This window comes from Oncorhynchus mykiss, chromosome 30, assembly GCF_057628025.1.
Source record: "Oncorhynchus mykiss isolate SJ-2025 chromosome 30, ASM5762802v1, whole genome shotgun sequence".
Taxonomy (NCBI): Eukaryota; Metazoa; Chordata; class Actinopteri; order Salmoniformes; family Salmonidae; genus Oncorhynchus; species Oncorhynchus mykiss.
Window position 1 is genome coordinate 9,614,861 of NC_143051.1, and position 24,140 is coordinate 9,639,000.

The 24,140-nt window shown below is 45.5% G+C and overlaps 1 protein-coding gene across 11 annotated transcripts in view; it reads right to left on the reverse strand.

Annotated features, from left to right (window-relative positions):
* The window catches only part of LOC110489369 (pumilio homolog 1), a 69,574-nt gene that overhangs the window by 15,690 nt on the left and 29,744 nt on the right, over positions 1 to 24,140 (reverse strand). For 6 of the 11 annotated variants that reach the window (XR_016493489.1, XR_016493487.1, XM_036971533.2 and 3 more), the window contains exons 9-17: positions 23,371 to 23,446; positions 13,384 to 13,482; positions 13,068 to 13,210; positions 12,654 to 12,792; positions 12,414 to 12,551; positions 7,096 to 7,293; positions 6,718 to 6,810; positions 1,206 to 1,448; positions 804 to 1,071 (exon numbers count right to left, since the gene is read on the reverse strand). Coding sequence is in view for 8 of the 11 variants with exons in the window: in XM_036971533.2 (XP_036827428.2) it covers positions 804 to 1,071; positions 1,206 to 1,448; positions 6,718 to 6,810; positions 7,096 to 7,293; positions 12,414 to 12,551; positions 12,654 to 12,792; positions 13,068 to 13,210; positions 13,384 to 13,482; positions 23,371 to 23,446 (1,397 nt within the window). In the remaining 3 variants the exon portion in view is untranslated. The remainder of the gene's footprint in view (positions 1 to 803; positions 1,072 to 1,205; positions 1,449 to 6,717; positions 6,811 to 7,095; positions 7,294 to 12,413; positions 12,552 to 12,653; positions 12,793 to 13,067; positions 13,211 to 13,383; positions 13,483 to 23,370; positions 23,447 to 24,140) is intronic. The other 5 variants (XR_016493488.1, XM_036971535.2, XM_090227476.1 and 2 more) reach the window with 1 other exon arrangement.

The following is a 24,140-nucleotide window of genomic DNA, read 5'->3' on the forward strand; positions in this document are numbered from 1 at the left end:
CTGAACTCCATGATGTGTGTCTCTCTACCTGAACTCCATGATGTGTGTCTCTCTACCTGAACTCCATGATGTGTCTCTACCTGAACTCCATGATGTCTCTACCTGAACTCCATGATGTCTCTACCTGAACTCCATGATGTGTGTCTCTACCTGAACTCCATGATGTGTGTCTCTACCTGAACTCCATGATGTGTGTCTCTACCTGAACTCCATGATGTGTGTGTCTCTACCTGAACTCCATGATGTGTGTGTCTACCTGAACTCCATGATGTGTGTGTCTCTACCTGAACTCCATGATGTGTGTGTCTCTACCTGCTGCCCTGCTGGTTCTGGCTGAACTCCATGATGTGTGTGTCTCTCTACCTGAACTCCATGATGTGTGTGTGTCTCTACCTGAACTCCATGATGTGTGTCTCTACCTGAACTCCATGATGTGTGTCTCTACCTGAACTCCATGATGTGTGTCTCTACCTGAACTCCATGATGTGTGTCTCTACCTGAACTCCATGATGTGTGTGTCTCTACCTGAACTCCATGATGTGTGTGTCTCTACCTGAACTCCATGATGTGTGTGTCTCTACCTGAACTCCATGATGTGTGTCTCTCTACCTGAACTCCATGATGTGTGTGTCTCTACCTGAACTCCATGATGTGTGTGTCTCTACCTGAACTCCATGATGTGTGTGTCTCTACCTGAACTCCATGATGTGTGTGTCTCTACCTGAACTCCATGATGTGTGTGTCTCTACCTGAACTCCATGATGTGTGTGTCTCCACCTGAATTCCATGATGTGTGTCTCTACCTGCTGCCGTGTTGGTCCTGACTGAACTCCATGATGTGCCCAGCAATCTCTCTCAGCTGCAGGTTGGGGTAGCGGTTGTTCCGGAAGTCTTCCAGAAGCCGGCTCCGCCCTGACGGCATCACGTCCGACATTCCGTAACGTAGCCGTGACGACGGGAAGAGCTGGCTGCTGGGAGAGAAGAGGGAGGAGCCAGAACTGGCGCTGCGATACTTCGCCTCCGCCCCCGGAGCAGCAGATATGAAACGACCGCTGCCATTGGTCAGACCTCCTGTGGGAGGGTTTCAGAGAGGAGGGATGGTTAGTGCTGATTGGACATAATAATAACCATGATAAAATGTTATAACCACAAAAATACACTGCAAGTTTTATGTCAGCATGGTAACAACAGACCTCGTCACTCACCCAGGTTGAGGTTGGATGAGGAGCTGTGATTGGACAGAGAGGGGGGTGGAGTTAGGGAGTGGGAGGGGCCTTGGTTGGGCAGAGGCATTCCGACCGGCCCGGGGGAGGAGCTAAAGCCCAGGGTTCCGTTGTAGAACCCCCCGTGGCCAATGGGAGTGAGGCTGGACTGCGTGCGTTTGTACAAGTCACTAGTGCCAGTCAGAGAGTCACGACGAGAACTGCTGCCACCGCTGGAGTTAGCCACTGGAGGGAGACAGAGAGACCATTAACACACAGAGTTGACCAGTAGAGGGAGCTATACACACAGACACATAGAGAAGTCAGAAAGCTTCAGACAGTTGAACAGAAATAGTGAGAATCATTTCCATTAGGGGTAGGCATTTGAAATGATTTCATTTTTTACAGGTACTTCAACTATCTGAAAAAAAACAATGATTTATTCTAACAGTCGGTCCTCCCGAGTGGCACAGTGTTCTAAGGCACTGCATCACAGTGTTAGCTGTGCCACTAAAGATCCCGGCCGCAACCGGGACACCCATGGGGCGGTGCACAATAGGCCCAGCGTCGTCCAGGTTATGGGAGGGTTTGTCCGGCAGGGATGTTCTTGTCCCATCGCGCTCTAGCGACTACTGTGGTGGGACGGGCGCAATGCACACCGACACGTCGCCAGGTGTACGGCGTTTCCTCCGACACATTGATGCGGCTGGCTTCCGGGTTAAGAGTGCATTGTGCCAAGAAGCGGTGCGGCTTGGTTGGGTTGTGTTTCGGAGGACACACGGCTCTCGACCTTCGCCTCTCCCGAGTCCGTACGGGAGTTTCAGAGATGAGACCGTAACTAGCAATTGGAAACCATGAAATTAGGGAGAAAAAGGGGTGGTGGCACTGGAGGGAATAGAGTACGTTTTGCAGGTTCCTGACCAATTGCGCTATTTTGTATGTTTTTTTTGTGCTGAGCTTAACATCTTTTGTACATAATGTTTGCCCCATCATTTTCTATGACCGAAAATAGCTTCTGGACAGCCGAACAGCGATAACTAACCTCGATTTGGAAGAGTACTTCTACTTCAATGAGTCAGAGGCAAAATAAATTAATTATTCCGGACCAGGCCCAAATTCCCGACACTTGAAGGAGACAGCGCAATAGAGGCCGGCGTGTGGGATACCTGACAACACAACAACAACAGAGAGTGGAAAAATCGCCTCTACCCTCCGTTCTATTGATGAACGTGTAATCACTGGAGAATAAACTGGATGAGTTCCATTCCAGACTGATCTGAAGACCTGTAATATCCTGTTTCTCAGTCGTGCCAAAACAAGGACATTGTAAATATCAATCTAGCTGGTTTTTCTATTGGCAGGACAGCACGGACGCATCGGGAAAGCTCAGGTGAGGGGGGTGTCTCTCAGTTATGAGCTGGTGCGCAATCTCTAATATCAAGGAAGACTCGAGGTTTGACTCGCGGTTCTGCTCGCCTAAGTTAGAATACCTCATGATGAGCTGTAGACTATAATATTTACTAAAATAGTTTATAGTTCTAGTAGCTGTCTATTTACCACCACAAGTTGATGATGGCACTAAGACCGAAATCAACAAGCTATTTTGGGCCATAAGCAAACAAGAAAATACTCAGAGGCGGCGCTCCTAGTGGCCGGTTACTTAAATGCAGGAAAACTGAAATCCGTTTGACCTCATTTCTACCAGCATGTCACCCTGTGCAACTAGAGGCGAAAAGCCTCCAAGATCACCTTTACTTCGCACAGACACGCATAGAAAGCTCTCCCTCCATTTGGCAAATCTGACCAAAAACTGGTCCGGTGAGGCGGATGCTAAGCTACATGACTGTTTTGCTAGCACAGATTGGAATATGTTCTGGGATTTATCCGATGGCATTGAGGAGTTTACCACATTAATAAGTGCATCGACGACGTCTTCTCCACAGTGACCGTACGTACATTTCCCAACCAGAAGCCATGGATTACAGGCAACATCTGCACTGAGCTAAAGGCAAGAGCTGCCGCTTTCAAGGAGCAGGACACTAACCCGGACGCTTATAAGAAATCCTGCTACAACCTCCGATGAACCATCAAACACGCAGTGTCAATACAGGACAAAGAAAGAATACTACCTACACCGGCTCTGATGCTCGTCGGATGTGGCACGGCTTGTAAACTATTACGAACTACAAAAGGAAACCCAGCCGCGAGTTGTCCAGTGGCGCGAGCCTACCAGACGAGATAAATAAATGATGTGCTCGCCCCGACGCAACACTGAACCATGCTCTTCCAGACGACTGATCACGCTCTCCGTAGCCGATGTGAGTAAAATCCTATAAATAGGTTAACATCCTGGGGGCTAGACAAAATACCAGGATGCATACTCAGAACACGCACTGATCAGCTGGCAAGTGTCTTCACTGACATTTCCAGCCTCTCCCTGTCGGAGTCTGTAATAACTACTACTATGTTTCAAGCAGACCACCAGAGTCCCTGTGTCCAAGAACGCCAAGGTAACCTGACTAAATGACATTCGCCACGTCTGTAGCCATGAAATGCTGGTCATGGCTCACATCAACACCATCATCCCAGACACCCTGGACCCACTTTAATTTGGATACCACCCCAACTGATCCACATATGACGCAATATCTAGTGCTCTCCAAACTTCCCTTTCCCACCTGGACCTGGAAAACCTACGTGAGAGTGCTGTACATTTGACTACAGTTCGGCGTTCACCACCAGTGCCCTCATCACTAAGCTAAGGATCCTGGGATTAACTGGATCCTGGACGGGGAGCACCAAGGTTGTGATGGTAGGCAACAACACATCCGCCACGCTGACCCTCAACATGGAAGCCCATCGGGGGTGAATATTCCATCCCCTCCTGTACTCCCTGTTCTCACGCGACTGCATAGCAGCGCACGACTCCAGGCCCGATCACCGACGACGATGAGACAACCTATAGGGAGGTGGTGCCAGGAAAACAACCTCTCCCTCAATGTCAGTAAGACCAAGGAGCTGATTGTGGACTACAGGAAACAGAGGTCCGAGCACGTCCCCATACACATCGACGGGGCTGCAGTGGAGCAGGTAGGGAGGAAGGCCCTAAAAAGAGCAAGGCCCTAAAAAGTGTCAAGGACTCCAGCTACCAAATCAGACAGTTCTTTCTGCTACCACAAGGCAAATTGGTACCGATGCACCAAGTCTGGAACCAACAGGACCCTGAACAGCTTCTACCCCCAAGCCATGAGACTGCTAAATAGTTAGTATTCTGTTGCCTAGTCATTTTACCCCTACCTACAGTATAATGCTGTTACTGTCTATTATCTATCCTTTACCCCTACCTACAGTATACTGCTGTTACTGTCTATCTATCCTTTACCCCTACCTACAGTATACTGCTGTTACTGTCTATCTATCCTTTACCCCTACCTACAGTATACTGCTGTTACTGTCTATTATCTATCCTTTACCCCTACCTACAGTATACTGTTGTTACTATCTATTATCTATCCTTTACCCCTACCTACAGTATACTGCTGTTACTGTCTATGATCTATCCTTTAGCCCTACCTACAGTATACTGCTGTTACTGTCTATTATCATTCCTTTACCCCTACCTACAGTATACTGCTGTTACTGTCTATGATCTATCCTTTACCCCTACCTACAGTATACTGCTGTTACTGTCTATTATCTATCCTTTACCCCTACCTACAGTATACTGCTGTTACTGTCTATGATCTATCCTTTACCCCTACCTACAGTATACTGCTGTTACTGTCTATTATCTATCCTTTACCCCTACCTACAGTATACTGCTGTTACTGTCTATTATCTATCCTTTACCCCTACCTACAGTATACTGCTGTTACTGTCTATTATCTATCCTTTACCCCTACCTACAGTATACTGCTGTTACTGTCTATTATCTATCCTGTACCCCTACCTACAGTATACTGCTGCTACTGTCTATTATCTGTTCTGTTGCCTAGTCACTTCACCAGCAAAGAAATCAGCAAAGACTTCAGAAAAATTGCAGACCTGCACAAGTCTGGTTCATCCTTGGGAGCAATTTCCAAACACCTGAAGGTACCACGTTCATCTGTACAAACAATAGTATGCAGGTATAAACACCATGGGACCATGCAGCCGTCATACCGCTCAGGAAGGAGACGCGTTCGGTCTCCTAGAGATGAAAGTACTTTGGTGCTAAAAATGCAAATCAATCCCAGAACAACAGCAAAAGACCTTGTGAAGATGCTGGAGGAAACAGGTACAAAAGTATCGATATCCACATTAAAACGAGTCCTATATCGACATAACCTGAAAGGCCGCTCAGCAAGGAAGACGCCACTGCTCCAAAACCACTATGAAAAAAGCCAGACTTCGGTTTGCAACTGCACATGGGGACAAAGATTGTACTTTTTGGAGAAATGTCCTCTGGTCTGATGAAACAAAAATAGAACTGTTTGGCCATAATGACCATCGTTATGTTTGGAGGAATAAGGGGGAGGCTTGCAGGCCAAAGAACACCAACAAAGTCAAGTTATTGGAGTGGCCATCACAAAGCCCTGACTTCAATCCCATGGAAAATTTGCGAGCAGAACTGAAAAAGCGTGTGTGAGCAAGGAGGCCTACAAACCTGACTCAGTTACAGCAGCTCTGTCAGGAGGAATGGGCCAAAATTCACCCAACTTATTGTGGGAAGCTTGTGGAAGGCTACCCAAAACATTTGACCCAAGTTAAACAATTTAAAGGCAATGATACCAAATACTAATTGAGTGTATGTAAACTTCTGACCCACTGAGAATGTGATGAAAGAAATAAAAGCTGAAATAAATCACTCTCTCTACTATTATTCTGACATTTCACATTCCTAAAATAAAGTGGTGATCCTAACTGACCTAAAACAGGGAATTTTTACTAGGATTAATTGTCAGGAATTGTGAAAAACTGAGTTTTAATGACTCCAACCTAAGTGTATGTAAACTTCCGACTTCAACTGTGTGTGTGTGTGTGTGTGTGTGTGTGTGTATATATATATATATATATTCAGTGTTATTTTTCTATTACTTCTCTGGTTAGGCCCGTAAGTAAGTTTGTCTAAACCGGTTGTTTGAGAAGCATGTGACTAATACCATTTTATTTCTACTTCACTTACTACACATGAAGCCTCTGACGGTAGTGGTGCTTTGATTGACCCACAATAACAAGCTACACAGGTGAAAAGGTGTGTAGGCTACCATTGTTTTTTTTTTTTTTTTAAATGGGGCGCACCCATAATAACTGCCAAATCTGTTGATTCATTAACATTTCTAATGTCATGGTACTTGTATGTACACATCTCCCAGATAATTACATTTTAGACAAAGCTCTTTCATTAAAATAAGCATTTTTATTATTTGTCCAAAATTAATACTCTCGCAAGTAACTGAATACTAACGTTCGTTCGGATACCGGAATAACGGTAACCCACCCCTGCTCTCCATTCAGCCTACTGAGTCCCACACACCTGCAGTGCCAAAGCCGCCCAACGTCGCTCCGAGTGAAGAGTTGCTCTGACCAAACCCCAGAGAGGCGGAGCCGGGGCCCGGCTGGGCGGAGCCTGTAGAGAAAACAACCAATCACCTTTGTTAATCTACTTCTGTCACCGAGTTTATATGCTAAACAAAATAATATTTGAACACATTTTGGTCACATTCCAGGCCGACTACATTGCAGACACCTGCAAGATCTCACAAAGCCAAGGCAGATTGTTGACCTATGAACTACCACATGACATAGGAATCCGATGCACGACTGGCCAATCCATGACGCGGCATGCAACGTCTCCAATGTAGTCGGCCTGGAAACGACCTCTGCCAATTCACCCGTTTCGTTTTTCACTCACAGTACGTCAATTGGCTACCTTGAGAGAAGAGCGAGGAGCTCTGGGATGAGTTGCTAAGAGAGGATCCATAAAAGGAGTTTCCTGACATAGCCCCTCCCCCCTGCTGCTGAGGCTGCTGTGATTGCATGGCTCGGAACGGACCATTGGCCCCGCCTCCCATACCACCGTTAGCCCCGCCACCTGCAGCTGCTGCCGCCACTGGAGAGAGGGAAGGAGAGAGGGAAGGAGAGAGAGAGAGGGAAAGAGAGAGAGAGAAAGAGAGAGAGGGAAGGAGAGAGGGAAGGAGAGAGAGAGAGGGAAAGAGAGAGAGGGAAAGAGAGAGAAGGAGAGAGAGAGAAGGAGAGAGAGAGAAGGCAAGAGAGAGGGAAGGAGAGAGAGGGAAAGAGAGAGAGAGAGGGAAAGAGAGAGAGAGGGGGAAAGAGAGAGAGAGGGAAGGAGAGAGAGAGGGAAGGCAAGAGAGAGGGAAGGAGAGAGAGGGAAAGAGAGAGAGAGGGAAAGAGAGAGAAGGAGAGAGAGAGAAGGAGAGAGAGAAGGAGAGAGGGTAGAGAGAGAGGGTAGGAGAGAGAGAGGGAAGGAGAGAGAGAGGGAAGGCGAGAGAGAGGGAAGGAGAGAGAGAGGGAAGGAGAGAGAGAGGGAAGGAGAGAGAGAGGGAAGGAGAGAGAGAGGGAAGGAGAGAGGGAAGGAGAGAGGGAAGGAGAGAGAGAAGGAGAGAGGGAAGGAGAGAGAGAGGGAAGGAGAGAGAGAGGGTAGAGAGAGGGAAGGAGAGAGAGAGGGTAGAGAGAGAGAGGGGGTAGAGAGAGAGGGAAGGAGAGAGGAAAGGAGAGAGAGAAGGAGAGAGAGAAGGAGAGAGAGAGGGAAGGAGAGAGAGAGGGAAGGAGAGAGAGGGAAGGAGAGAGAGAGGGAAGGAGAGAGAGAGGGAAGGAGAGAGAGAGGGAAGGAGAGAGAGAGGGAAGGAGAGAGAGAGGGAAGGAGAGAGAGAGGGAAGGAGAGAGAGGGAAGGAGAGAGAGAGGGAAGGAGAGAGAGAGGGAAGGAGAGAGAGAGGGTAGAGAGAGAGGGAAGGAGAGAGAGAGGGAAGGAGAGAGAGAGGGAAGGAGAGAGAGAGGGAAGGAGAGAGAGAGGGTAGAGAGAGAGAGAGGGTAGAGAGAGAGGAAATGAGAGAGAGAAGGAGAGAGAGGGAAGGAGAGAGAGAGGGAAGGAGAGAGAGAGAGGGAAGGAGAGAGGGTAGAGAGAGAAGGTAGAGAGAGAAGGTAGAGAGAGAAGGTAGAGAGAGAAGGTAGAGAGAGAAGGTAGAGAGAGAGGGAAGGAGAGAGGGAAGGAGAGGGGGGAGGAGGGGGGTAGAGAGAGGGTATAGAGAGGGTACAGAGAGAGGGAAGGAGAAGGGGAAGGAGAGGGGGGAGGAGGGGGGTAGAGAGAGGGTATAGAGAGGGTACAGAGAGAGGGAAGGAGAGAGGGAAGGAGAGGGGGGAGGAGGGGGGTAGAGAGAGGGTATAGAGAGGGTACAGAGAGAGGGAAGGAGAAGGGGAAGGAGAGGGGGGAGGAGGGGGGTAGAGAGAGGGTATAGAGAGGGTACAGAGAGAGGGAAGGAGAAGGGGAAGGAGAGGGGGGAGGAGGGGGGTAGAGAGAGGGTACAGAGAGAGGGAAGGAGAAGGGGAAGGAGAGAGAGGAGAAATAAATTGTCATAAGTGAGAGTTTGGTGGGCTGATACAAGTGATGAGAGATACTGTATTAGGGTGACAGAAATACTGTATTAGGGTGACTGAGTGACAGAGATACCGTATTAGGGTGACTGAGTGACAGAGATACCGTATTAGAGTGACAGAGATACCGTATTAGGGTGACTGAGTGACAGAGATACCGTATTAGAGTGACAGAGATACCGTATTAGAGTGACTGAGTGACAGAGATACCGTATTAGAGTGACAGAGATACCGTATTAGAGTGACTGAGTGACAGAGATACCGTATTAGAGTGACTGAGTGACAGAGATACCGTATTAGAGTGACTGAGTGACAGAGATACCGTATTAGAGTGACTGAGTGACAGAGATACCGTATTAGAGTGACTGAGTGACAGAGATACCGTATTAGAGTGACTGAGTGACAGAGATACCGTATTAGAGTGACTGAGTGACAGAGATACCGTATTAGAGTGACTGAGTGACAGAGATACCGTATTAGAGTGACTGAGTGACAGAGATACCGTATTAGGGTGACTGAGTGACAGAGATACCATATTAGAGTGACAGAGATACCGTATTAGAGTGACTGAGTGACAGAGATACCGTATTAGAGTGACTGAGTGACAGAGATACCGTATTAGGGTGACTGAGTGACAGAGATACCGTATTAGAGTGACTGAGTGACAGAGATACCGTATTAGGTTGACTGAGTGACAGAGATACCGTATTAGAGTGACTGAGTGACAGAGATACCGTATTAGAGTGACAGAGATACCGTATTAGGGTGACTGAGTGACAGAGATACCGTATTAGAGTGACTGAGTGACAGAGATACCGTATTAGGGTGACTGAGTGACAGAGATACCGTATTAGGGTGACTGAGTGACAGAGATACCGTATTAGAGTGACTGGGTGACAGAGATACCGTATTAGGGTGACAGAGATACCGTATTAGAGTGACTGAGTGACAGAGATACCGTATTAGGGTGACTGAGTGACAGAGATACCGTATTAGAGTGACTGGGTGACAGAGATACCGTATTAGGGTGACAGAGATACCGTATTAGGGTGACAGAGATACCGTATTAGGGTGACAGAGATACCGTATTAGGGTGACTGAGTGACAGAGATACCGTATTAGGGTGACTGAGTGACAGAGATACCGTATTAGAGTGACTGGGTGACAGAGATACCGTATTAGGGTGACAGAGATACCGTATTAGGGTGACAGAGATACCGTATTAGGGTGACAGAGATACCGTATTAGGGTGACTGAGTGACAGAGATACCGTATTAGGGTGACTGAGTGACAGAGATACCGTATTAGAGTGACTGAGTGACAGAGATACCGTATTAGGGTGACTGAGTGACAGAGATACCATATTAGGGTGACTGAGTGACAGAGATACCGTATTAGGGTGACTGAGTGACAGAGATACCGTATTAGGGTGACTGAGTGACAGAGATACCGTATTAGGGTGACTGAGTGACAGAGATACCGTATTAGGGTGACTGAGTGACAGAGATACCGTATTAGAGTGACTGAGTGACAGAGATACCGTATTAGAGTGACTGAGTGACAGAGATACCGTATTAGGGTGACTGAGTGACAGAGATACCGTATTAGGGTGACTGAGTGACAGAGATACCGTATTAGGGTGACTGAGTGACAGAGATACCGTATTAGGGTGACTGAGTGACAGAGATACCGTATTAGGGTGACTGAGTGACAGAGATACCGTATTAGAGTGACTGAGTGACAGAGATACCGTATTAGGGTGACTGAGTGACAGAGATACCGTATTAGAGTGACAGAGATACCGTATTAGAGTGACTGAGTGACAGAGATACCGTATTAGAGTGACAGAGATACCGTATTAGAGTGACTGAGTGACAGAGATACCGTATTAGAGTGACTGAGTGACAGAGATACCGTATTAGAGTGACTGAGTGACAGAGATACCGTATTAGAGTGACTGAGTGACAGAGATACCGTATTAGAGTGACTGAGTGACAGAGATACCGTATTAGAGTGACTGAGTGACAGAGATACCGTATTAGAGTGACTGAGTGACAGAGATACCGTATTAGAGTGACTGAGTGACAGAGATACCGTATTAGAGTGACTGAGTGACAGAGATACCGTATTAGAGTGACTGAGTGACAGAGATACCGTATTAGGGTGACTGAGTGACAGAGATACCATATTAGAGTGACAGAGATACCGTATTAGAGTGACTGAGTGACAGAGATACCGTATTAGAGTGACTGAGTGACAGAGATACCGTATTAGGGTGACTGAGTGACAGAGATACCGTATTAGAGTGACAGAGATACCGTATTAGGGTGACTGAGTGACAGAGATACCGTATTAGAGTGACTGAGTGACAGAGATACCGTATTAGGGTGACTGAGTGACAGAGATACCGTATTAGGGTGACTGAGTGACAGAGATACCGTATTAGAGTGACTGGGTGACAGAGATACCGTATTAGGGTGACAGAGATACCGTATTAGAGTGACTGAGTGACAGAGATACCGTATTAGGGTGACTGAGTGACAGAGATACCGTATTAGGGTGACTGAGTGACAGAGATACCGTATTAGAGTGACTGGGTGACAGAGATACCGTATTAGGGTGACAGAGATACCGTATTAGAGTGACTGAGTGACAGAGATACCGTATTAGGGTGACTGAGTGACAGAGATACCGTATTAGAGTGACTGGGTGACAGAGATACCGTATTAGGGTGACAGAGATACCGTATTAGGGTGACAGAGATACCGTATTAGGGTGACAGAGATACCGTATTAGGGTGACTGAGTGACAGAGATACCGTATTAGGGTGACTGAGTGACAGAGATACCGTATTAGAGTGACTGGGTGACAGAGATACCGTATTAGGGTGACAGAGATACCGTATTAGGGTGACAGAGATACCGTATTAGGGTGACAGAGATACCGTATTAGGGTGACTGAGTGACAGAGATACCGTATTAGGGTGACTGAGTGACAGAGATACCGTATTAGAGTGACTGAGTGACAGAGATACCGTATTAGGGTGACTGAGTGACAGAGATACCATATTAGGGTGACTGAGTGACAGAGATACCGTATTAGGGTGACTGAGTGACAGAGATACCGTATTAGGGTGACTGAGTGACAGAGATACCGTATTAGGGTGACTGAGTGACAGAGATACCGTATTAGGGTGACTGAGTGACAGAGATACCGTATTAGAGTGACTGAGTGACAGAGATACCGTATTAGAGTGACTGAGTGACAGAGATACCGTATTAGGGTGACTGAGTGACAGAGATACCGTATTAGGGTGACTGAGTGACAGAGATACCGTATTAGGGTGACTGAGTGACAGAGATACCGTATTAGGGTGACTGAGTGACAGAGATACCGTATTAGGGTGACTGAGTGACAGAGATACCGTATTAGAGTGACTGAGTGACAGAGATACCGTATTAGGGTGACTGAGTGACAGAGATACCGTATTAGGGTGACTGAGTGACAGAGATACCGTATTAGGGTGACTGAGTGACAGAGATACCGTATTAGGGTGACTGAGTGACAGAGATACCGTATTAGGGTGACTGAGTGACAGTGTAAATGAAGGAGTGTGTTACCTGCTTGTGCAGCGGAGGGAGAGATAATAACTGAGCCTGCAGGGGCCATGAGGCGTACGGGTCCGCCCCTAGATCCTGTGTTGACCACTAGCGCCCCCGTCTGGTCATAGTAAGCAGCTGGAGCCAGCATGGGATAGCCTGCAGAGAGGAACTCATGGGTTAATCGGTGTGTGTGTGTGTGTTAGTAAATGTCTTGCTCACCAAGCGGGGTGTGTGTGTGTTAGTAAATGTCTTGCTCACCAGGCACGCCGGCAGCCAGCCCCTGTCCGAAGGCGAGAGCCGAGTTGACTGCTGCGGCAGAGATCAGCTGGTCGTTCTGCTGACCCTGTTGACCTTGGCTAGGGGTCAGGGGTCGCTGGTTACCGCCCCCACGCATCACCTAGAGTTACGTAAAGGTTAGCCAATAGGAGGGCAGAAGGGTCTGAGACTGAGACAATGGGAAAGGCTAAGTAGCGGTCGAGGGCTGGTTTTACTCCACAAGGTGTGGTTCTTAGTAAAACGCCATGAACACACACTGACATTAGGAGGTGCATGAGGGCATAACTTCTCTGGGCTTGTGGTAATCTCACAACCATAAAGCACTGAGCATTATGGTTGTGTCAGACAGTAGCTTTACCTAATGAGGAGCGGTCTAGCCAATAGGACGCCACTGACCTGTTGTTGGTTGTGCTGGTTCTGTCCTTGAGCCTGTTGATTGGCTGAGTTGTTGGCGGCCGCAGCCTGTTGCTGGAACAGATTGGCTGGATACACTCCCCAGGGAGTCACCCCGTAGTACTGAGGAGGCATCACCGTTGGGCCTGAACACACACAATAAGTTAGTTGGTACAGGATGGAGGTTACAACGTCAAGACAGCAGGTTAGATTCCTGGGACCAGCCATGTAGAAAAATGTATGCATGCTGGACTGTCATCATATTCCCATAGTACAGGGGATATGAAATAACAAAATGGCAGGTGTGTGTGTGTCTTACCCAGTGTTGCAGCAGCTGCCAGTCCAGCAGCGTATGGGTCGGTTCCAGACGGACCGGTACTGATGATGTAAGGGTTGGAAACAAACGCTTGAGCCAAACCTGAAAAGACACGTACATAAAGATCACAGAGAAACAGAGACTAGAGCTGCCCGACGGTAATTGGCCAGCCAGACACACATTTTCTCCTCTCCTCCTGACTACATGTGCTGCCATAGAAAGACAAGGAGTGCGACAGCCATCCACATTCCAGTCAATGATGACATAATGGGTGGGACTGATGGCCATTGTGAGTGTACCCATAGCAACAAAGCAGGAAGTAAAAATATGTGCAATGATTTGCCGATTCAGCTCAACTGACAAAACATTTATTGAATTGCATGAGCCACATCAGTTAACATCATTTGAACGAACATTCTACGTTACCATGGAAATGATGGCGTCACAATACCAGGCGGCAGCAATTTGTGAGTGTACAAATGACTGTATATTGACAAAGCCATTGATCACGTGACATCCATCATTCAGATGTGAAGACTCAATTAGGGCATTTGAAGCCCATTGAGGAGGTTAAGACGGCGTCTCATGGAGACTAAACTTGCACAGTTTGAACTACTCCAGCTAGCTCACTGCTGCCGCCTCTCACTGCGTAACTGAAGTTGACAGCCAACCGGGGTACTGCAGGCTGCCATTAGCGACTAAATGATCTTATAATGTCTGTGTGCGAGGTAAGACATTCAAGGACATGCATCTGGTGTAATGGAAGTAATTATTGGTGCCATGTTTGTCTACAAGTCCAGTCCAAATTCAATTGATTGGACATGATTTGGAAAGACACACACCTGTCTATATAGGGTCCCACAGTTGACAGTGCATGTCAGAGCAAAAAACCAAGCCATGAGGTCAAAGGAATTGTCCGTAGAGCTCCGAGACAGGATTGTGTCGAGGCACAGATCTGGAGTGGGGTACAAAAACATTTCTGACACATTGAATATCCCCAAGAACACAGTGGCCTCCGTCCTTCTTAAAATGAAGAAACGTGGAACCACCAAGACCCTTCCTAGAGCTGGCCGCCTGGACAAACTGAGCAATCAGGGGAGAAGGATCTTGGCCAGGGAGGTGACCAAGAACCCAAAATGGTCACTGACAGAGCTCCAGGGAGAACCTTCCAGAAGGACAACCATCTCTGCAGCACGCCACCAATCAGGTCTTTATGGTAGACTGGCCAGATGGAAGCCACTCCTCAGTAAAAGGCACGACAGCCTGGAGTTTTCCAAAAGGCACCTAGACTCAGACCATGAGAAACAACATTCTTTGGTCTGATGACACCAAGATTGAACTCTTATGCCTGAATGCCAAGCTTCACTTCTGGAGGAAACCAGGTACCGCTCATCACCTGGCCAATACCATCCCTACGGTGAAGCATGGAGGTGGCAGCATTATGCTGTGGGGATGTTTTTCAATGGCAGGGACTGGGAGACTAGTCGGGATCGAGGGAAAGATGAACGGCGCAAAGTACAGAAAGATCTTTGATGCAAATCTGCTCCAGAATGCTCAGGACCCCAGACTGGGGCAAAGGTTCACCTTCCAACAGAACAACAACCCAAAGCACACAGCCAAGATAACGCAGGAGTGGCTTCGGGACACGTCTCTGAATGTCCTTGAGTGTCCCAGCCAGAGCCTGGACTTGAACCCGATCTAACATCTCTGGAGAGACCTGAAATTACCTGTGTAGCAACGCTCCCCATCCAACCTGACAGAGCTTAAGAGGATCTGCAGAGAAAAACGGGAGAAATTCCCAAATACAGTTGTGCCAAGCTTGTAGCGTCATACCCAAGAAGACTCGAGGCTGTAATCACTGCCAAAGGTGCTTCACTGAGTAAAGGGTCTGAATACTTATGTAAATGTGATTTGTTTTTAATTTGTCATAAATTAGCAAAAAGTCTAAAAACACAGTTTTTGCTTTGTCGTTATGGGGTATTGTGATGTCGTTATGGGGGTATTGTGATGTTGTTATGGGGTATTGTGATGTCGTTATGGGGTATTGTGATGTCGTTATGGGGGTATTGTGATGTCGTTATGGGGGTATTGTGATGTCGTTATGGGGGTATTGTGATGTCGTTATGGGGTATTGTGATGTCGTTATGGGGTATTGTGATGTCGTTATGGGGTATTGCGATGTCGTTATGGGGTATTGCGATGTCGTTATGGGGTATTGCGATGTGGTTATGGGGTATTGCGATGTGGTTATGGGGTATTGCGATGTGGTTATGGGGTATTGCGATGTCGTTATGGGGTATTGCGATGTCGTTATGGGGTATTGCGATGTCGTTATGGGGTATTGCGATGTCGTTATGGGGTATTGCGATGTCGTTATGGGGTATTGCGATGTCGTTATGGGGTATTGCGATGTCGTTATGGGGTATTGTGATGTCGTTATGGGGTATTGTGATGTCGTTATGGGGTATTGTGATGTGGTTATGGGGTATTGTGATGTGGTTATGGGGTATTGTGATGTCATTATGGGGTATTGTGATGTCGTTATGGGGTATTGTGATGTCGTTATGGGGTATTGTGATGTCGTTATGGGGTATTGTGATGTCATTATGGGGTATTGTGATGTCGTTATGGGGTATTGTGATGTCGTTATGGGGTATTGTGATGTCATTATGGGGTATTGTGATGTCATTATGGGGTATTGTGATGTGGTTATGGGGTATTGTGATGTCGTTATGGGGTATTGTGATGTCATTATGGGGTATTGTGATGTCATTATGGGGTATTGTGATGTGGTTATGGGGTATTGTGATGTCGTTATGGGGTATTGTGATGTCGTTATGGGGTATTGTGATGTCGTTATGGGGTATTGTGATGTCGTTATGGGGTATTGTGATGTCATTATGGGGTATTGTGATGTGGTTATGGGGTATTGTGATGTCGTTATGGGGTATTGTGATGTCATTATGGGGTATTGTGATGTCATTATGGGGTATTGTGATGTGGTTATGGGGGTATTGTGATGTCGTTATGGGGTATTGTGATGTCATTATGGGGTATTGTGATGTGGTTATGGGGGTATTGTGATGTCGTTATGGGGTATTGTGATGTCATTATGGGGTATTGTGATGTGGTTATGGGGTATTGTGATGTGGTTATGGGGTATTGTGATGTCATTATGGGGTATTGTGATGTCATTATGGGGTATTGTGATGTCGTTATGGGGTATTGTGATGTCATTATGGGGTATTGTGATGTCATTATGGGGTATTGTGATGTCGTTATGGGGTATTGTGATGTCATTATGGGGTATTGTGATGTCATTATGGGGTATTGTGATGTGGTTATGGGGTATTGTGATGTCGTTATGGGGTATTGTGATGTCATTATGGGGTATTGTGATGTGGTTATGGGGTATTGTGATGTCGTTATGGGGTATTGTGATGTCGTTATGGGGTATTGTGATGTCATTATGGGGTATTGTGATGTGGTTATGGGGTATTGTGATGTCGTTATGGGGTATTGTGATGTCGTTATGGGGTATTGTGATGTCGTTATGGGGTATTGTGATGTCGTTATGGGGTATTGTGATGTCGTTATGGGGTATTGTGATGTCATTATGGGGTATTGTGATGTCATTATGGGGTATTGTGATGTGGTTATGGGGTATTGTGATGTCGTTATGGGGTATTGTGATGTCGTTATGGGGTATTGTGATGTCATTATGGGGTATTGTGATGTGGTTATGGGGTATTGTGATGTCGTTATGGGGTATTGTGATGTCGTTATGGGGTATTGTGATGTCGTTATGGGGTATTGTGATGTCGTTATGGGGTATTGTGATGTCATTATGGGGTATTGTGATGTGGTTATGGGGTATTGTGATGTGGTTATGGGGTATTGTGATGTCGTTATGGGGTATTGTGATGTCGTTATGGGGTATTGTGATGTCGTTATGGGTTATTGTGATGTCGTTATGGGGTATTGTGATGTCATTATGGGGTATTGTGATGTGGTTATGGGGTATTGTGATGTCGTTATGGGGTATTGTGATGTCATTATGGGGTATTGTGATGTCATTATGGGGTATTGTGATGTGGTTATGGGGGTATTGTGATGTCGTTATGGGGTATTGTGATGTCATTATGGGGTATTGTGATGTCGTTATGGGGTATTGTGATGTCGTTATGGGGTATTGTGATGTCGTTATGGGGTATTGTGATGTCGTTATGGGGTATTGTGATGTCGTTATGGGGTATTGTGATGTCATTATGGGGTATTGTGATGTCGTTATGGGGTATTGTGATGTCGTTATGGGGTATTGTGATGTCGTTATGGGGTATTGTGATGTCGTTATGGGGTATTGTGATGTCGTTATGGGGTATTGTGATGTCGTTATGGGGTATTGTGATGTCATTATGGGGTATTGTGATGTGGTTATGGGGTATTGTGATGTCGTTATGGGGTATTGTGATGTCGTTATGGGGTATTGTGATGTCGTTATGGGGTATTGTGATGTCGTTATGGGGTATTGTGATGTCGTTATGGGGTATTGTGATGTCGTTATGGGGTATTGTGATGTGGTTATGGGGGTATTGTGATGTCGTTATGGGGTATTGTGATGTCATTATGGGGTATTGTGATGTCGTTATGGGGTATTGTGATGTCGTTATGGGGTATTGTGATGTCGTTATGGGGTATTGTGATGTCGTTATGGGGTATTGTGATGTCATTATGGGGTATTGTGATGTCATTATGGGGTATTGTGATGTCATTATGGGGTATTGTGATGTCGTTATGGGGTATTGTGATGTCGTTATGGGGTATTGTGATGTCGTTATGGGGTATTGTGATGTCGTTATGGGGTATTGTGATGTCGTTATGGGGTATTGTGATGTCGTTATGGGGTATTGTGATGTCGTTATGGGGTATTGTGATGTCGTTATGGGGTATTGTGATGTCGTTATGGGGTATTGTGATGTCGTTATGGGGTATTGTGATGTGGTTATGGGGTATTGTGATGTCATTATGGGGTATTGTGATGTCGTTATGGGGTATTGTGATGTCATTATGGGGTATTGTGATGTCGTTATGGGGTATTGTGATGTCGTTATGGGGTATTGTGATGTCATTATGGGGTATTGTGATGTCATTATGGGGTATTGTGATGTGGTTATGGGGTATTGTGATGTCGTTATGGGGTATTGTGATGTCGTTATGGGGTATTGTGATGTCGTTATGGGGTATTGTGATGTCGTTATGGGGTATTGTGATGTGGTTATGGGGGTATTGTGATGTCGTTATGGGGTATTGTGATGTCATTATGGGGTATTGTGATGTCGTTATGGGGTATTGTGATGTCGTTATGGGGTATTGTGATGTCGTTATGGGGTATTGTGATGTCGTTATGGGGTATTGTGATGTCGTTATGGGGTATTGTGATGTCGTTATGGGGTATTGTGATGTCGTTATGGGGTATTGTGATGTCGTTATGGGGTATTGTGATGTCGTTATGGGGTATTGTGATGTCGTTATGGGGTATTGTGATGTGGTTATGGGGTATGGTGATGTCATTATGGGGTATTGTGATGTGGTTATGGGGTATGGTGATGTCGTTATGGGGTATTGTGATGTGGTTATGGGGTATGGTGATGTCATTATGGGGTATTGTGATGTGGTTATGGGGTATTGTGATGTCGTTATGGGGTATTGCGATGTCGTTATGGGGTATTGCGATGTCGTTATGGGGTATTGTGATGTCGTTATGGGGGTATTGCGATGTCGTTATGGGGTATTGCGATGTCGTTATGGGGTATTGCGATGTCGTTATGGGGTATTGCGATGTCGTTATGGGGTATTGCGATGTCGTTATGGGGTATTGCGATGTCGTTATGGGGTATTGCGATGTCGTTATGGGGTATTGCGATGTCGTTATGGGGTATTGCGATGTGGTTATGGGGTATTGCGATGTGGTTATGGGGTATTGCGATGTGGTTATGGGGTATTGCGATGTCGTTATGGGGTATTGCGATGTCGTTATGGGGTATTGCGATGTCGTTATGGGGTATTGCGATGTCGTTATGGGGTATTGCGATGTCGTTATGGGGTATTGCGATGTCGTTATGGGGTATTGCGATGTCGTTATGGGGTATTGCGATGTCGTTATGGGGTATTGTGATGTCGTTATGGGGTATTGTGATGTCATTATGGGGTATTGTGATGTCATTATGGGGTATTGTGATGTGGTTATGGGGTATTGTGATGTCGTTATGGGGTATTGTGATGTCGTTATGGGGTATTGTGATGTCATTATGGGGTATTGTGATGTGGTTATGGGGTATTGTGATGTCGTTATGGGGTATTGTGATGTCGTTATGGGGTATTGTGATGTCGTTATGGGGTATTGTGATGTCGTTATGGGGTATTGTGATGTCGTTATGGGGTATTGTGATGTCATTATGGGGTATTGTGATGTGGTTATGGGGTATTGTGATGTCGTTATGGGGTATTGTGATGTCATTATGGGGTATTGTGATGTCATTATGGGGTATTGTGATGTGGTTATGGGGGTATTGTGATGTCGTTATGGGGTATTGTGATGTCATTATGGGGTATTGTGATGTCGTTATGGGGTATTGTGATGTCGTTATGGGGTATTGTGATGTCGTTATGGGGTATTGTGATGTCGTTATGGGGTATTGTGATGTCGTTATGGGGTATTGTGATGTCGTTATGGGGTATTGTGATGTCGTTATGGGGTATTGTGATGTGGTTATGGGGTATTGTGATGTCGTTATGGGGTATTGTGATGTCGTTATGGGGTATTGTGATGTCGTTATGGGGTATTGTGATGTCGTTATGGGGTATTGTGATGTCGTTATGGGGTATTGTGATGTCGTTATGGGGTATTGTGATGTCGTTATGGGGTATTGTGATGTCGTTATGGGGTATTGTGATGTCATTATGGGGTATTGTGATGTGGTTATGGGGTATTGTGATGTGGTTATGGGGTATTGTGATGTCGTTATGGGGTATTGTGATGTCGTTATGGGGTATTGTGATGTCGTTATGGGGTATTGTGATGTCGTTATGGGGTATTGTGATGTCGTTATGGGGTATTGTGATGTGGTTATGGGGGTATTGTGATGTCGTTATGGGGTATTGTGATGTCATTATGGGGTATTGTGATGTCGTTATGGGGTATTGTGATGTCGTTATGGGGTATTGTGATGTCGTTATGGGGTATTGTGATGTCGTTATGGGGTATTGTGATGTCATTATGGGGTATTGTGATGTCATTATGGGGTATTGTGATGTGGTTATGGGGGTATTGTGATGTCGTTATGGGGTATTGTGATGTCATTATGGGGTATTGTGATGTCGTTATGGGGTATTGTGATGTCGTTATGGGGTATTGTGATGTCGTTATGGGGTATTGTGATGTCGTTATGGGGTATTGTGATGTCGTTATGGGGTATTGTGATGTCATTATGGGGTATTGTGATGTCGTTATGGGGTATTGTGATGTGGTTATGGGGTATTGTGATGTCATTATGGGGTATTGTGATGTCGTTATGGGGTATTGTGATGTCGTTATGGGGTATTGTGATGTCATTATGGGGTATTGTGATGTCGTTATGGGGTATTGTGATGTCGTTATGGGGTATTGTGATGTCATTATGGGGTATTGTGATGTCATTATGGGGTATTGTGATGTGGTTATGGGGTATTGTGATGTCGTTATGGGGTATTGTGATGTCGTTATGGGGTATTGTGATGTCGTTATGGGGTATTGTGATGTCATTATGGGGTATTGTGATGTGGTTATGGGGGTATTGTGATGTCGTTATGGGGTATTGTGATGTCATTATGGGGTATTGTGATGTCGTTATGGGGTATTGTGATGTCGTTATGGGGTATTGTGATGTCGTTATGGGGTATTGTGATGTCGTTATGGGGTATTGTGATGTCGTTATGGGGTATTGTGATGTCGTTATGGGGTATTGTGATGTCGTTATGGGGTATTGTGATGTCGTTATGGGGTATTGTGATGTGGTTATGGGGTATGGTGATGTCATTATGGGGTATTGTGATGTGGTTATGGGGTATGGTGATGTCATTATGGGGTATTGTGATGTCGTTATGGGGTATTGTGATGTCGTTATGGGGTATTGTGATGTCATTATGGGGTATTGTGATGTGGTTATGGGGGTATTGTGATGTCGTTATGGGGTATTGTGATGTCATTATGGGGTATTGTGATGTCGTTATGGGGTATTGTGATGTCGTTATGGGGTATTGCGATGTCATTATGGGGTATTGCGATGTCGTTATGGGGTATTGCGATGTCATTATGGGGTATTGTGATGTCGTTATGGGGTATTGTGATGTCGTTATGGGGTATTGTGATGTCATTATGGGGTATTGTGATGTCATTATGGGGTATTGTGATGTCGTTATGGGGTATTGTGATGTCGTTATGGGGTATTGCGATGTCATTATGGGGTATTGCGATGTCGTTATGGGGTATTGCGATGTCATTATGGGGTATTGTGATGTGGTTATGGGGTATTGTGATGTGGTTATGGGGTATTGTGATGTCATTATGGGGTATTGTGATGTCATTATGGGGTATTGTGATGTCATTATGGGGTATTGTGATGTCATTATGGGGTATTGTGATGTCATTATGGGGTATTGTGATGTCGTTATGGGGTATTGTGATGTCGTTATGGGGTATTGTGATGTCATTATGGGGTATTGTGATGTCATTATGGGGTATTGTGATGTGGTTATGGGGTATTGTGATGTCATTATGGGGTATTGTGATGTCATTATGGGGTATTGCGATGTCGTTATGGGGTATTGTGATGTCGTTATGGGGTATTGTGATGTCGTTATGGGGTATTGCGATGTCGTTATGGGGTATTGCGATGTCATTATGGGGTATTGCGATGTCGTTATGGGGTATTGTGATGTCATTATGGGGTATTGTGATGTCATTATGGGGTATTGTGATGTGGTTATGGGGTATTGTGATGTCATTATGGGGTATTGTGATGTCTTTATGGGGTATTGTGTGTAGATTGAGGAGGGGAAAAAATGATTTAATACATTTTAGAATAAGGCTGTAACGTAACTAAGAATGATACGGTTACCGGTTTCAAGGTGAACCACGGTAAAATTCCAGACGATTTTTCAGACGATAAAATTCCAGACGAAGTTTTACAGTTTCAAATTGAAATTAGCTTTAAAACCGTGTTTGAGTACCATGGTTTGAAAAACTCACGCTAAATACTGTCCAGCATCAACCAAAGTTAGCAACAGTGTGATGCAGGCGCAGTACGCAACGTGGGTTGTGTTTTGGGTGAAAACATGGCGGGAGGCAGTTTTTCGGCCTTCTAAGAGAACCAAATCTGAAGTGTGGTCGTATTTTTGGGGTTTTACAAGAGTGCCGAGGGAAACTTAAATCGAAGATAGTCACCCTTGTCTACAGAACATTCAACAACAAAAAACACAAGTGCGTAGTGCCGCTAATTTTATTTGTTGTTTGTTGGTTTACAATATAAAACGTGGTGAAATTATTTCCGTTTATCAGTACTTTAACGTTTCAATAATACTGAAAACCGTGATCATTATGGTCACTAAAATCTCTAAACGTAACAAAATGTGTAGAGGGGTCTGAAATCTTTCCAAATACATTGTATATGTTGTACTCGGTGTCTGATTTGACTTTCTGAGGAAGACCACCCACAATTCTTCATCATTATTCATCTAAATTTAATTAAGTCGTAACTGTTTAAACAGAGAATTATTTTATTTTTTCCCCAGAGGGTCTTCACCCATAACTATCGGTTACACGTTTATATGCTAATTGTGCCAGACATAAGATACACAGCTAAGTCCAAGAACAACTTTTCATCGCTGAATAACTGCCCAAAAATATCTTTGACCTGCAAAACAACTCACACAGACACGCTCTCTGTCTCTTACCAATGTGAGATTGCTGTGCTGCTGCCAAGGCATACTGCTGCTGTTGGGCTGCTAGAGCACTGGGTCTCTGGAACACCTATACACAGGTTATATTACACACACTGGTTATATCACACACACTGGTTACATTACACACACACACACACACACAGGTTATATTAAACACACTGGTTACATTACACACACACACACACACACACAGGTTATATTAAACACACTGGTTACATTACAGACACAGGTTATATTACACACACTGGTTATATCACACACACACACACACACACACAGGTAGGTTATATTACACACACGGGTTACATTACACACACAGGTTACATTACACACACACAGGTTACATTACACACACACAGGTTACATTACACACACAGGTTACATTACACACACAGGTTACATTACACACACACACACACACACAGGTTACATTACACACACACAGGTTACATTACACACACACACACACAGGTTACATTACACACACACACACACAGGTTACATTACACACACACACACTTACATTACACACACACACACACACACACACACACACACACACTTACACACACAGGTTACATTACACACACACACACACACACACACACACACAGGTTACATTACACACAGGTTACATTACACACACAGGTTACATTACACACACAGGTTACATTACACACACAGGTTATATTACACACACACAGGTTACATTACACACACACACACACAGGTTACATTACACACACACACACACACAGGTT